Here is a 15,099-nt window from a genome sequence, read left to right on the forward strand (position 1 = left end):
GAGGTTTCGTGTCTAGGGTTTTGGTCTCTTCCACCAGGTCCCTCTGCCTCTGACATGGTCATGATTCGAACCCAGGTTGTTAGATTTCAAAACTTCACTTGCACAAGCAGCCAAATAGTGGCTCCCTCCATATCATTTTTTTAAATCGTGATATTTGTTGTAACTCGGTTACTTTGTTGTATTGGTCAGGGTTTTCTAAAGGAAAAGAACCAATAGAATGAATATATATTAAACAGTTATATACACTGACTCACACAGAATAATCTGATTGGTCCAGTAATGGCTGTCTTCACACTGGAGTCGCCGGCAATCCGGTAGTTGCCCAGCTGATGAGTTTGGGTCTCTCAGCAGTTCCAACCTGGTACTGAAGATCTGGAGAGCCACTAGTGTTCAGTCTACATTAGAAACCCAAAGAAGCTGGGTTCTGATATCAGGGAAGGCATGTAACTTACACCAGCGGTGGTGGCAGCACCAGCGGAGCAGATGAACTTGCCAATAAGAGAGCAAGCAAACAGGCCAAAAGCAAAGCCTTTTCATCCAGGCTGCCACGAGGAAGCCGCCACCCACATTTAGAGTGGGTCTCCCACTTGGAATAACCTGATCAAGGAAATTCTTCATGGGTGTGCCTTGTAGCTTCCCTTTTAATTGATCCAGTCAAGTTGCCAACCACGATTAGCCATAACACTTAACCTACCTGTCCTTTAAAGTACAGCTTCCAGTGGCATGTCCGCCCCTGACCCAGCCACATGAAGCTGTAGATTGTCACTTAGTTCATCGGTTTGTAAAGGTCATCTCTTCAACCAGGCAATTAGCTCAGTGAAGAACACGCTGTGTGAGCTAGAGTAAATGGTTTCTAAGATGCTGCTCTTTGGTTTGCATTTCTTATTACTATGTCAGTGTTCTGTCCCTAGCAGATACTTAATAAAATGAATGCAGTATTAAATTAACAAGTCGTCACAGAGAGAAGGCTCTTTCCCCTCTTTAGGATAAGACGTAATTCTCAGATTTGAGATTAAACCTTAAAATTTTTTGAATTAACAACTTCTCTGGAGGCTATTTCCAGTTTAATGAAAAAGGAAAAAAATGGTAAGTCAACTTTTTATCAAATTAAAAGGGTTGGATTTAATACAGAATAATTTGCCTCCTGTCACTTCGCCTTCAGGGAACTTTTTCTTTGTGTTTTCACTTGCAGTGAACTGTGAAACCGCTTCCTCTTGCCAGGAGATCACCTAAGAAAGGGCCTTGGCTAAGAGGCAAAGGGGAGCACCAGCCCCCAAAAGAGCCTTGGGTCTGATCTCTAGATCCTGGCCTTGGTGCTGGGAGATGGCAAGGATGCTCGGGGAGCAGAGGGCTGTTTGTTTGTTTGTTTGTTTGTTTCCCCTGAGGGTTAAAGGGGGATCCTGGGGAAGGGTGGCACAGTGTGCCCCCAATACTCATGGTGAGTCAAGAAATAAGAAGTCTTGTGTCAGGCGACACTAAAATTTAAGACAAGGTAGCCTTGCCCCCCTCTTACCTTCTGTTTCTTGATGTCCCACTACCCCTACTTACGTTTTTGGCACATTGTTTTTTCCATTTTTTCCTATCGTATGACCTAAAGAGGACTACATGAATTGGTAACATTGATTGGTTCCTTAAAGATTGGCTCCGAGATCTGGATAATCTGTTCTGCCTTAATTCACTCTCTGCAGAATTATGGTATGGTTAAGAGTACCCGATAAGCACCAGACTAAATCTCTCCCAAGAAATAACAAGGCGTAAAATTTATAAGACATTTATGTTTCAAATAAATGAGAAACACCGTCTGTGTGGAAATAGCTTCAGTGATCACCATACCTTGGGGGAAGTCGGAGAATTTTGACTTAAATGCCTTAAAGAATGTTAGATGAGAGTTAGTAAAACAACACTTCACAAAAAATAAAAATAAAAATTCTTAAAGTGCAAACAGCAAGGGAGTATCGCACGTATCAGAAGGAGGATTCCTGCACAATGAGGGGGAATAACTCTTTGAAAAGAAACCCTGTTATTTTAATGTTTTCTTCTTCATCACTGGATCTCTCACATTCAGGAAAATTAGGTGGAATTACACATGAAAATAACACCATAGATTCTGGAGAACTTGATATTGGCCGGAGAGCAATTCAAGAGGTTCCCCCCGGGATCTTCTGGAGATCGCAACTCTTTATTGATCAGCCACAGTTTCTTAAGTTCAACATCTCTCTTCAGAAGGATGCATTGATCGGAGTATATGGCCGGAAAGGCTTACCACCTTCCCATACGCAGGTGAGAGTGGGGGTGTGGCTTCAGTAAGATGAGGACTCCTGGTTTGCATTTCCAGATGTTCCTCTAGCCTGGAGATGCTGTCTGGTGGGTGAAACCATCACATCTAAATGGATCTTTTGCAACAGAAAGAAGCTTGATTGTGGCTTCTAAGTCATTAGTGGGTAAAGGGTCCCGGCTTGCATTGTTACTGATTGGTTCAAATGGCTAAAAATGTCTGAGGAACTTAATGAACACTGAGGACCCTGAGTATCTAGCACACTGTAGACTCTCTGGAATCTTGTTGTCATTTCAGATTATTTCCTACCTTTCACATCACAGCTGCATGCATATGCATCTTTAATCTATTGATGTTTGTTTAAAGCAGTTTTGGAGATGTTAGAGTTATTTCTAGTGAAGAAAATATGGAAACACGAGCATAATAAGCAAGATAATTACAAAGTTTCCCAATTCTGACCACTATCATCTTAGGAAACAAAGGAACGGTAAGATGAATGGGCGGACAGTTCACAAAAAATCAAGCATTATGGAGTCGATATAGTCCTCAGCCTACTAAAATCTACAGCACTTTAAACCCAATTCTTCATGTGAAAATAACCCCACCATAACAGCCACAGCTGGAGAAACAAAATGTCCCGAGTGGAGCCAGAAGCTAGTTGCACAGACATGTGGTTCCAGGTACTCTGAAGGCTGAGGCAGGAGAATGACAAGTTCAAGGCTAGCCTAGACAACTTAGTGAGATAAATTACAAAGTTAAGAAAAGTGACTAAGACTATGACATCCCTGCTGTCTTTGAGATCCTGACATCCTAAATTCAATCCCAGCTACCACAAAATAATGAAGTCCATAATAACTGAGTCATGGTGTATGCAATTAGAAAATGTGATTTTTATTACTTAAAACAGGTCTCATAGGGGATGAGATATAGTAGAGGAGACACTGAGTTTCAATCTCTATTGAGGGGAGGGAGATGGGGATTCCATAATGTCTAAGAGAAAAATATTTGAATTATCTACTATAAAATTGGAAGAGAAATTTTTACAAGATGTAGTGTGCTAGTAAGTAGAGGAATTAAAAAGTATACTAGCTAATTAATTAACACTTAGATGAACTTGACATATTTTATAATAAGTTTATCTCCTTGTGGAATTCCATATTGGTTTTTGAACAAACTTCATACTTTGTGATTCCTTTTTTTTTTTTTTTTGATACACGGTTTCTCTGTATTGTCTGTATTGTTTTGGAGGCTGTCCTAGAACTCGCTCTGTAGACCAGGCTGGCCTCGAACTCACAGAGATCTGCCTGCCTCTGCCTTCCGAGTGCTGGGATTAAAGGCGTGTGCCACTAACGCCCGGCTACTCTGTGATTCTTTATAGAGTATGAATTATGAAAATCTGGCCAAATACTAATAAAGAAATCACAGCCTGAAAAAATGCTCAGCATGTTTTCTAAAACATCTATGGCTTGGATGCCTGTGTAATTTTTGACTAACATTTTACAGTATGTTTTCATATCTGTGACATCAAAGTAAATGCCTTGGTTCCTTCTGTGACAAACACTTGTTATGATGTGCATGCATCCAGTTTTCAACTTTAACATGTGTGATACTGACTTTAAACCTAGAAGAAAAAAGATAGAGACTAAAAAAATGGAAAGCCATCCCATAGTAATGGATTGGGAGACTAAAAAAATGGAAAGCCATCCCATAGTAATGGATTGGGAGACCTACCATTGTGAAAATGGTCATTGTATCTAAAGCTATTTGCAGATTTAGTGCAATCTCAATCAAATCCCCATCTCATTCTTCACAGAGATAGAAAAAACTATCAATGAAAGTGAATCTGTTGAGCTCCAGTTACTACGGACAGATTGTATCTGCATGAACAGTCCAGTAAGATACAGAAACCTCTCTCCACATGAAATTAAGTTCTTTTTCTCCAGTTCCAGGGAGACTCCTCTAATTTCAGCACATCTGTGAATGTGCATCTTTCTGAAAATGGTGTCAGATGAAGCATGTGTGTTGTGCCCAGACATTGTAGTGCGTGCACTTGGAAGATAGAAGCCCAAGGGCTATCAGATAGTGCAAAGCCAGCCTGTTCTGTGTAGAAAGTTCCAGGCTAGCCAGGGCTGTTTTTAATGGCGTGCATGGTGTTGCACGCTTAAAAACGTTTGTTTAAGGATATATAGCTGACTTTTTGCATGAGATGTGTAACACATAAAATTAGAGAAATGAAAGATGCAGTTTCACGTTTTCTTAACATTGCACCGTTATTTCAATACAGTGTCCATGATATCCTTCCGTCTTTTCTGCCACAGTATATGTATTTGTGAAGGGTATGCTTTTTCTTAAGACTTGGTTATTAGAGTTCCTTCCTCTGGCTTATTCAAGATCAGCAGAACAAACAACTGGTTCTGAGTTCAGTGTTTAAACATGAAATATGCTATAAAGCAGCCCAAATTGAACATTTCTCTGTTCCTGAGGAACATTAAATAAATCAACCTGAAATAATTAAAATTGGCCAGCCCTTCAGAATAGTCACTTGAGTTTTGAAAGTCAAAGTCTTTGTGACCCTTTATAAAACTGTCCATTTGATTGTTGCCAAGGAACCAATTGACTTTCTTCTCCCCGATGGCCGATTTATTCTCCTGGACAGTTGGAAGCCTAAGGAAGCAGTTCTGTGTTCTACAGCTCCTGTGCTGTAGTGTGTTAGCGCATTTGCCTGAAGGCTGTTTCAGAAAAGAGGCAGAAGCCTGAGTTCTAAACACACCCTTGCCACTTTTTGGTTTTATGTCACGTGTGACTTTGTATGAGTAACTTAATCCTTCCAAGATTCAGTGTCTGTTAGTAAAACGAGAGCGTTGAATTGGAAGATTTCTAAAACTTTTCCTTCTATGTGTTTCGGTGATATCCAGCAAGATTCTACCACCATCAGAAACTTAGAGGGGAGCTTTTAAAGGCTGGGTGTGATGGCATGTGCTTACCATGGTAGTGTTTGACAGGCAGGGCAAGAGGTTTGGTAGCTAATGGCCAGCAAGACCTGCATAGCAAGGCTGGCCTCAAAAAACAATAGTTGATTGAAGACACAGCCAACCACTCACTAACTCTGAGTCCCATCAATTTAATAGCGGAAAGTGAACTAAACAGTTGGATAGATAGTCTTAGCTCTTCAGAAGTAAACTACCACGATACCAGAAAAAGCCTATTTGCATTTTTACATTGAGTGATTAAATAGTAAAGCACTGAAAAGAACTGTAAGCAGCCTTTTCTTCTATTGATTTTACCCAGCACCTTGTTAATACATTGAAGTTCTAAGCAACCTGAGAAAGAACTTTAAAGTGTATAACACGTGCAAAAATGTGTGCATATAGCACACACATAATATATATGCATATATGTGTGTGTGATAGCATAAGAACAAGGTAATATGAGAAAATTTCCCTGCAATAGTTCCAGTTTATCCAGTCCACATGCTATATAGATGTTGTCTGTGGTAACCCTCCACAGTTTGAGACTGAAGAGTTAGTCCAAAGGATTTCATACTGAAAATAGAATAAGATCTTGAGACTCCTCCCCATGAAAAATCAGTTCATAGACAGTTCCAGCAGAGCTCAGACTTGCCTGTATATGAACACGTAATGCCTGAGGAGCAAGCCATTGAGGAGCAAGTCTTATGACTTGGTAATTTTGGGTGGAGATGGTCACAGTGTAAAGAAAGTAGTTTTTTCAGGTGTTTTGAAGCCGCCTCCTGACATCGTCTGTGAAATGTCATGATAACAACCTTGATCTGTGTAGATGGTTAGAAGCCATCAGGTGTTTCATGGCTCCCACTACTCTAGAGTTCCATCATTGTTCTGGTGTGGTACAAATGCCCATCACTTTGTTGGCAGTGGTGACTAACTTTAGACTTGAAAGGCCAGTTAAAACTCCAAACTTCTACCCTTTCCATGTTCAGTTACTGTATATAATGTTAGGAGAGGAACGTATCTGTGATGGGCCACAAAAGGAAACTTTTCACTGTTGCTTTTCCACAATAATATAAATATTTACTGATGAATAAATGAAGATGACTTAGTTGAGGAGGAGATACCCTTCAAATTAACCTTGGTTCTCCTCTAATCATGAGGGAATAGAATTCCAGTGAACTTTTTACAAATAGCTGGAGAAATTATTATTTTCGTTCTTGTAAGAAAATTGAAACATTTTGAGTGCTAATGAAGTCAGCATATATTTTGCATATGTTTTTGCATGTTACTACCCAAAGAACAAAATGCTTTTAAGTAAAGATTCCATTCCATATTAATTTATCTTATTGCAATAGTAAATGTCTGTGGTCTGCACATTGGCGATCTATCTAAACATGGTTACCAGAAACCCCAACAATTAATTTTATTTGATTGGATTAAGAGATTCATATAAGAATTTTCCCCCAACAACCATTCCATTTAAAGAATCAACCATGAAGTATTAATGATGCACATACATAGTACTACAGTTATTTTTATGCATAGTCTATATCTGCATACATCTGTGAGCTCTTGCACTAAATATATCTTAGAAGTAAAATGAAACTGGACAAGTGTATAGCCATAGAATCTTTTTAAAGAAGTCATTAGCTAAAAGGTTTACTAAAACCAATATCAGAGAGACTTTTCAGTATTGTTTAAATACACTAGCATTTGCTAACAAAAGTTTACCTACCCTGTTGTTGTAAATAATATTCCATAGTTTAAATTCTCCAACTCAATTCTATTGACCTCTGTTATCTGATTAATAATCGTAGTAAAAACTAAAGGTAGCTTCAAGGATGGCTACCATCATGTCCCTAACTGCATGTTGTTGTTTCTCCATCCCATCAAACCCATCATCAGTTTATTGACTTTAGTAAAGAATATGACGGCACCTCATTACATATGTGTAACCAGACTGTATTTACGTAAAAAAAAAAACATGAAAGTTTGGACGGTTGCATTAGCATCCCAAGAGAGAAATGCAGTGCTGTACAGGAAATGATCCCAGCTCCACAGCAAGGGACACCCAAGTTCATAGTCCAACTGCACCACTTTCCAGGTAGGAGGTCCTGCTGAACTTCCTGAAGAGTCCCCAAGAGTAACCATGAATGTCTTGCCCAAAGAGTTGCTCCCAGGAATAAGACTGATCTCAGTGCAGGGTAGGCAGCAGTAGTTGCTGCACATAGGCGTCAAGTAGGAATAGATCTTAAACTGTTCATAGTTTAAGTACAATCACATAGATTGCACGTTTATTATATCCCCAAACTGCCTACATTTACCAAACTTGTTATCCATCAGGAGAATTGAATTTGAAAGTCTTAACTCCCTGAAAAGGAAGAAAATGATCACTTCAGTTTAAATACAAGGGGATCGAACGGGTGGTCCTTTTCCTCATAAATCCCATGCCTAGAAGGCTTCTCTCACTTGGACCTGTCAATCAAGAACTTCCTTCTAACCCTGCATTTATTTGCAAAAGAGAAAAGCCTGAAGAAGTAGCGATAAGCATGTTGTTCCTGGCTATTGACACCGTTTCCCTTACCCTCATCCCCAGTACGATTTTGTGGAACTCCTGGACGGCAGCAGGTTAATAGCAAGAGAGCAGCGGAATCTGGTGGAATCCGAAAGAGCCGGACGGCAGGCGAGATCTGTCAGCCTGCACGAAGCTGGTTTCATCCAGTACTTGGATTCTGGAATCTGGCATCTGGCTTTTTACAACGACGGTAAAAATCCAGAGCCGGTGTCTTTTAATACCATTGTTATAGGTAAGAGCTGCCTGCCCTCAAAGCATCCTTTTCCACCAATGGCCCAAATTCCATGCAGAAACTGAGTCATTTTTACCAAACTTGAGTGGTTCCTAGGGCGATGAAGCGTGTGTAAAATGTACTGCTTTTGAATTGTTCCTTTGTGAATATATGGTAAGCCCTAGAGCCCTGTAAGAAATATCACAAATTACTGCGGGGAAGAGAACACTTTAAAAGCCCACAGTTGAAGCATCACTACTTTACGTCACTCTGCAGATAATCTTGTACACACGCGTCGATTTGGGGGTTATGGAGTGAGCTATCCATGATTGCCTCAACACCTAACTAAAACGAACAGAGTGACCACTTCTGAGAGAGGCAGGCATCTCACAAATGCTCCCTCTGTCTCTCTTCCTCAGAATCTGTGGTGGAATGCCCCCGAAATTGCCATGGAAATGGAGAGTGTGTTTCTGGAACTTGCCATTGTTTTCCAGGGTTTCTGGGTCCCGATTGTTCAAGAGGTATGCAAGTTGGATTCTCTTCTTAAGCCTATCTAAATAAGCTGTAGCAATACATCCAGTTGAGAAAACTTAGCGGCACAGGAAAGAAAGGGGAGAGGGAATGACACATCGCTTGTTCCTTGGGTGGCTCCATGGAAAACGTGGCTGTTGACCCTTCTGTCATGTGTCGTTTCACAGCAGCCTGTCCCGTGCTCTGTAGTGGCAATGGGCAGTACTCCAAGGGCCGCTGCCTGTGTTTCAGTGGCTGGAAGGGCACCGAGTGTGACGTGCCGAATACTCAGTGCATTGACCCGCAGTGTGGGGGCCGTGGGATTTGCATCATGGGCTCTTGCGCTTGCAACTCGGGATACAAAGGAGAAAATTGTGAAGAAGGTAAACATGTCAATATTTACCGAATCCTATTGTTATCTCCATGAAAGAAACAGATTAAATCTGTGATCTTCAGCTTGGCAAATGAACCTCTCTTTCACATGCCTTTTTATGAAAGCAATTTTTATTTCCATATCTATGAATGCATTGTTTTATTAATGTTTTCACTAATAAAAAAAAGACAAATACCAAAGGGCCCTTTTGCTGTTTCTGTAGCATGAGTAATTCTTTTTCTTCTATTTTGCTTGTTTTTACTCTGAAAAGCAAGCAAGCATTTGTGTCTTGAAACCCAACAAGGACCTGGCTTGTTGTTACTTTTTAGCTTTTTACGTTGATGCCGACCTCTGAGGCATCCCTAGAAGGAACAGTTGAATGTAGTAATGAATAAGAACTCTGTACATTTGTTCCATCACTGTATGTGATGGTGAGAGTCCAGACCCTATACTGTAAAGTGCAGTTAAACTGCAGTTTTAGGGTGTTTTTTTTCCAGAAAGCAAAAAAAGTGCCATTTCCGTTCTCCAATCAAATTGATTTTATTGATCTTCACTCACAAAGTAATGCAATTAAGTCTCTGGAATTAAATTTTCAGGCCATTGACCGTACAAGTGTAAAGTTTTATTGAGTCAAATTGCTAAATTAAATCTCATCATCTAAAGCACATTAAAGTGAATTAAGAAGGATAGAGTGTACAACTCATTTATTTCTCGAACAATTTGAGGATCCCATGCAACTGTCAGTGCTCAGTGGGCATGGAGCAGGTCAGCGTGGAGTGGACAGCGTCTGCTCTCGAGAAGGCGGTAGTTATGACTCTGCTTAGGCAGAGCACAGAGCGATTGTCGAACCCTCAAGAGCATGTTTGTCTAATCCATGAAGATGACAAATCCTTGCAAGGGTCTCAGTTACCTAAATGACATCAAGTTGGCTCTTAGTGCTTGCTTGTATTACAGCTCTCTACCTTTGCAGAGACGAGTTCTTGAGAGCGGTGAATGGATGTTTGATTATCTAGAACATTCTCATGAATTGAGAGTTGGTTCTTTAGCCTTCATGTACGATGGTATCTTTCAGCTTTAGTAAATCTGTTCTCATCTCTTGACACTAGCGGACTGTCTAGACCCTGGATGTTCTAATCATGGGGTGTGTATCCATGGGGAATGTCACTGCAATCCAGGATGGGGTGGCAGCAACTGCGAAATACTGAAGACCATGTGTCCAGACCAGTGCTCAGGCCATGGGACATACCTTCAAGAGAGCGGCTCCTGCACTTGTGACCCGAATTGGACTGGCCCAGACTGCTCAAACGGTGAGGTCAATTAATGCGATGCAATAAAGTATTCACTATAATTCATTCAAGGTTGGGGATATTTGATTTTTTAAAGAACACTTCATTTAAAGATATAAATGTTTTTTAATGAGGTAGTTATTCTTTATAAGAAAGAAATAAATAGGTAGTTTAATATTTAAATTCTCTCTTCTCTATTATTGGGGTGATGGGGGAATGTCCTTCTGGATATATGTTTCTCTTATTGGTTGATGAATAAAACACAGATTGTCAAGTAGCTGGGCAGGAAGTATAGGCAGGGCTACCAGAAGAGGAGAACTCTGGAGACAGGAAAGTGGAGAGAAGCCAGGAGATGTCATGTAGCTACAGGGAAGATAGGACACACCAGGTGTTCTCTGTTAAGATAAGGCCTTGTAGAAATACATAGATTAATAGTTATGGGTTAATAATTAAGAGAGAGCTAGCTAGTAAGAAGCCTGAGCCATCAGCCAAATAGTTTATATTTAATATAAGTCTTTGTGTGTTTATTTGAGACCAGGCTGGACAGAACCTCCATCCACATTGGAGAGAATTGTCATCCTTCTACATAAGACAGCCCTAACTTCTTCACTCTAACTGGATGAAAATATTGATTTAAACTAGTATCTATAGATCTGTCTACAGCTTGAAGATGGAGGCCCATTTAGGGGTACATGGTGGCATAGTCGAGACAGGTCCTCATGTAGCCTGAGCTGGCCTCAGACTTACTATGTAAGAGAAACTGGCCCTGTACTCATGGTCTACAGTCATCTCCATCTGTGACTATAGGTGTGTGCCACCATGCCCAGAAATTCAGGCACTTTTTGTCATGAACAGATAACCTGCAGCTTAAAAAGATCAAACTTATTTGACAACAGAAGGCAAAATATAATCACATCAAAGAGTGTGTAACTATTACATATAATAGCTCAACGTGAATTTTAAATTATGATTATAAGGGAATGACAGCAATATTATCCACTAGTATACAGACACTTGCACATACTCGGGCATTACTGAAATGGACATTGTACAAACTAGTACTTGCTGATTTTTTTTTCCAAATCAAATTTTTTTTGAGTAATGCTGGTTACAATTTAGGAACTAATTCCATGATATTCCCAGTCATTAGTCACACAGTGTGAGAAGATGCCATTCAGCTTGGAAAATTACAGTCTTAATTGGGAGTAAAGATGAGCACACGTGAACTAATTAGATGCCAGGATAATATCATACCAAGTGTTACATGGAGTAATTCGCTAAACTCAGAGGAGTGATCCCGTCTTGATGAACACTGAAAATTTTCACCGGGACTTCTATTAACACTTTTGCCTTCATTTAAACAAGGCAGTCTCAGGGGAGGGGCGGATAAGGGGCAATTTGTGACTCAGGAAACTGTTAGAACGTGTCGAAGGACTTGGACTGTGAAGTCGGATACAAGTGTTCATAGCCAAGTCTATTTCATGGATCTTTAGTCTTTAGAAAATTACTGTGAGTCTCAGTGTACTCATCATAAAACCACAGAGTGATCCTCACTGAGGTGCTGTGGGATGACCTAATGTATGTACTTTATACTGCCACACCTCTAAGCCCAGCTCTCCATGAACTGGGACCAGAAAAAAACAAGATTCAAAGCCAATCTGAACTTTACATCAGGGTTCTACCTCAAAAACTAAAATAAAATAAAAATAAAGCAAAAGAATTACTTGGCACAATGAATACAAATAAGTAGCACCATCGAATGATTTTAATCAAAAGGTCCAAATGCTATTTGTGTCTTGAAACCCAACAAAGGACTGGCTTGTTGCTACTTTTTAGCTTTTTACATTGATGCCGACTTTTGTGGCATCTCTAGAAAGCACAATTGAATGTAGTGTAAATGCAGTTTGGAAGCCACAGTTGTGAGAAAGTTGTACACTGGTAGTTAAGTCCAGACGCGCTAAGAGAGGAACGGCCCACAGAATAGAGCCTCATGCACAGATAAGGGTTGATGCCGTGGTCGTGCTGAGGACATAGAAAATAGGTAGGACTGTGTAAAGGTGAATTATATCTCGTTTCCATTCCTCATCAACTCAGGGAGCTTCTAATTCAAGGTGTTCACTGTATCCCCCAAATAGCAGAGCAGTGAAATGGAATTAATTTCTTTGTTAATATGACCCAGTAGTATAAAGTGAATCAAAATACTACCGCGCAGACAATTCACATTGCTGGTTAATTTTTTTCCTAAAGATTTATTCATTTGTTTTTATGTGAGTGTTTTGTTTGCATGTATGTATGTACACCATATGCACGCCCAGTGCCCAAAGAGCCCAGAAGGAGGCATGGAATCTCCTGGAACTGGAGTTCCTTGGCGGTTGTGAGCTGCCATGTGGGTGCTGGGAACTGAACCCAGGTCCCCTGCAAGAGCAATCAAGGCTCTCAGCTGCTGAGTCCTCTCTGCAGCAACACATTGTTGTCGTTTATAAATACGGGGTTGGGGGAACTAGTGAGCTTTATAGATTCTGCTTTCCTGGCATTCTTAGAAACTTGGGTGGCATCTCATCTCCCCTGTGATCAAAATCTACCAGGCAAATTCATCTCTGATTCTGTAAGCAGAGCCCTGGAAATAAGAAAGTTTTCTATAAGCTGGTTTGTAATAATCTTACAGTTTTTTTCAACCAAGAGTGAATTTTCTCATTTCCTCCTCCCTTCCTCCCTCCCTCCTTGCCTTCCTTCCTCTCTCCCTCCCTCTCTCTCCTTCCTCTCCTTCCCCCTCCCTCCCCCTCACTCTCCTCCCTTCCTGCTCTGAAAGTCTTCTCTATTACATCCATCCCTCCTTCTCTCCCTCGCTCTCTCCCTCCCTCTGACAATCTTCTCTCTTTCCTCCCTCCCTCTTTGATTGACACTCCATCATTGGCACTTACCTCTCAAAGCAGACAGAATTTATTATGTGTTTATGCCTGTTTTGTCAAAATAATAGCCCAAAACTTTGGTTAGAAAATTCATGGCTGTCAACTGTCTAAGTTGTACAAGGACCTAAAAAGTTTTAGGAGATCCTTGCCAACTGATATTTATCAGTCATGAGTGCAGGACACTAAGTTTGTATTCATTCAGTTTGTCTGGTTTTCTTAAGAAATACATATTTTAATTACAAGAATCAAAATAAGCATTCATTTATTTCTGAATTGTTACATTTCTAGCTCCTGTAGCAAAGAAAGAAAGAGAAAGGAAAGAAAGATGCATTGCACAAAGAAAATCCAGTTCAGTTTAATATAGGAATGAGTAAGTCTCTCTCTCAGGAGTGCAGGTCTCGTAACACTCACTGAAAAGTAGCCCTTGCTGGAATGTCATCATTCCAGTCTGCTACACACACACACACACACACACACACACACACACACACACACACACACACATACTCACTCACTGTAAAATAACCCTTGCTGGGATGACATCATCCAGTCTGCTTCACACACTCACTGGAAAGCAACCCTTGCTGGGATGTCGTCACTCCAGTTTGTTTCACAATCTCATCCAAGCAGCAGGGGAGCAGATGGAATGCCCACTGGCTTTGTTCCATGTAAATCTTACACACTAAATGACTAAAAATGGCATCCATCTTCATAAAATCATCCTGCCATGAATAGCAAGAAATAAATGTTAGTTCAAAGATGAAATTGGCTATCCATCTCACGTATTATTTTATGTGTTTAGAGTAGATGTCATCCATGCTAATATAGCGATTTTACAATTGAGAATCAAAGTAAAAATTCTATCTAAATTTTAAAAAAACACAACTTTTAAAAATCTAAATACAAATAGCAGGTGGGTGGAGATCTTTGTTCTGTTCATCTCTGTGTCCTCAATTTGAAGCAGGAATGTAACACATTAAGCTCAATATACAGATGAGTAAGAAATGAAGTGCTCTTCTTTTGGAGTATAGGTTAAATACAGAAAAGCATTAAACTGTATTAACAGCTGTGAAAAGACAGAGACCTTAATGTAAATCACAGTGAGTTCAGACTACACATGCTCAGCCTTTGAAAGCATCCCCTCTCATGTCCGCCCTGTTCATCTGCTGCTCCAAAGACAGAGACCTTAATGTAAATCACAGTGAGTTCAGACTACACATGCTCAGCCTTTGAAAGCATCCCCTCTCATGTCCGTCCTGTTCATCTGCTGCTTCATAGCTCTTATTTACAGCTTGTCCCAATATTACGGTTCACTCACATATGTGGCTCAACACTTACCAGCAGTATAAAGCTAAGGTTTTTAACCAAATGAATCCTAAAGGAAAACACTGCCAGCTACCTCCTTGCCATTGTGAAAATGACCTTCAGATATCTAGATTCAATAAGAGTGTAGAATTTATAACCAGAACGTTGGGTAAAGCTATTAAAAGAGGGAGGAAACAATGCATTATTTCCATGAGAAAGTTTATAGGTTTGAAGACAACAGAGTTTCCCTCTATCTTCATCAGCAGTGTGTCCATTAATTAGCCCTTCAATTCCACTTCAATTAAATTAACTCTAATTAATAAGTTCATTACAAAGATTGACGCACCTTGCTCACAGCCAGTGTGTTAGATGCTGATAAACAACTTCACCCTAATGAAAAATTGATCCCATTGAATAAAGGGGAGACCTCCAAAAGACGCCCCTGTTCTGATGCTGGGCAGATGTGTTGCTCTAAAGTTAATCAAACCATCTAGGTCTCTTAATCAAAAAGAAAAATTAATTCAAGGGATATAGGAAACCATCGTATAGGGTAAAGAAGAGACATGACTCCATCCCAGTTAAAGCCCTGGGTGTTGTTTTTAAGAAATGTTACAGTCCTTACAATGCCTTACTATGGTGTCAAACATAGATGAGGATGTAGATAAGGATGGTGCCCAAGAAATATCATT

The 15,099-nt window shown here is 40.2% G+C and overlaps 1 protein-coding gene across 8 annotated transcripts in view; it reads left to right on the top strand.

Moving 5' to 3' along the window:
• Positions 1–15,099, top strand: part of Tenm3 (teneurin transmembrane protein 3) — a 1,762,555-nt gene that overhangs the window by 1,642,429 nt on the left and 105,027 nt on the right. For all 8 annotated transcript variants that reach the window (XM_040731875.1, XM_040731879.1, XM_040731877.1 and 5 more), the window contains 5 exons: positions 2,066–2,280; positions 7,838–8,048; positions 8,447–8,548; positions 8,726–8,920; positions 10,017–10,217. In XM_040731875.1, coding sequence (XP_040587809.1) covers positions 2,066–2,280; positions 7,838–8,048; positions 8,447–8,548; positions 8,726–8,920; positions 10,017–10,217 — 924 coding nt within the window. The remainder of the gene's footprint in view (positions 1–2,065; positions 2,281–7,837; positions 8,049–8,446; positions 8,549–8,725; positions 8,921–10,016; positions 10,218–15,099) is intronic.

Source organism: Mesocricetus auratus, unplaced genomic scaffold (genome assembly GCF_017639785.1).
Source record: "Mesocricetus auratus isolate SY011 unplaced genomic scaffold, BCM_Maur_2.0 Super-Scaffold_100026, whole genome shotgun sequence".
NCBI lineage: Eukaryota > Metazoa > Chordata > Mammalia > Rodentia > Cricetidae > Mesocricetus > Mesocricetus auratus.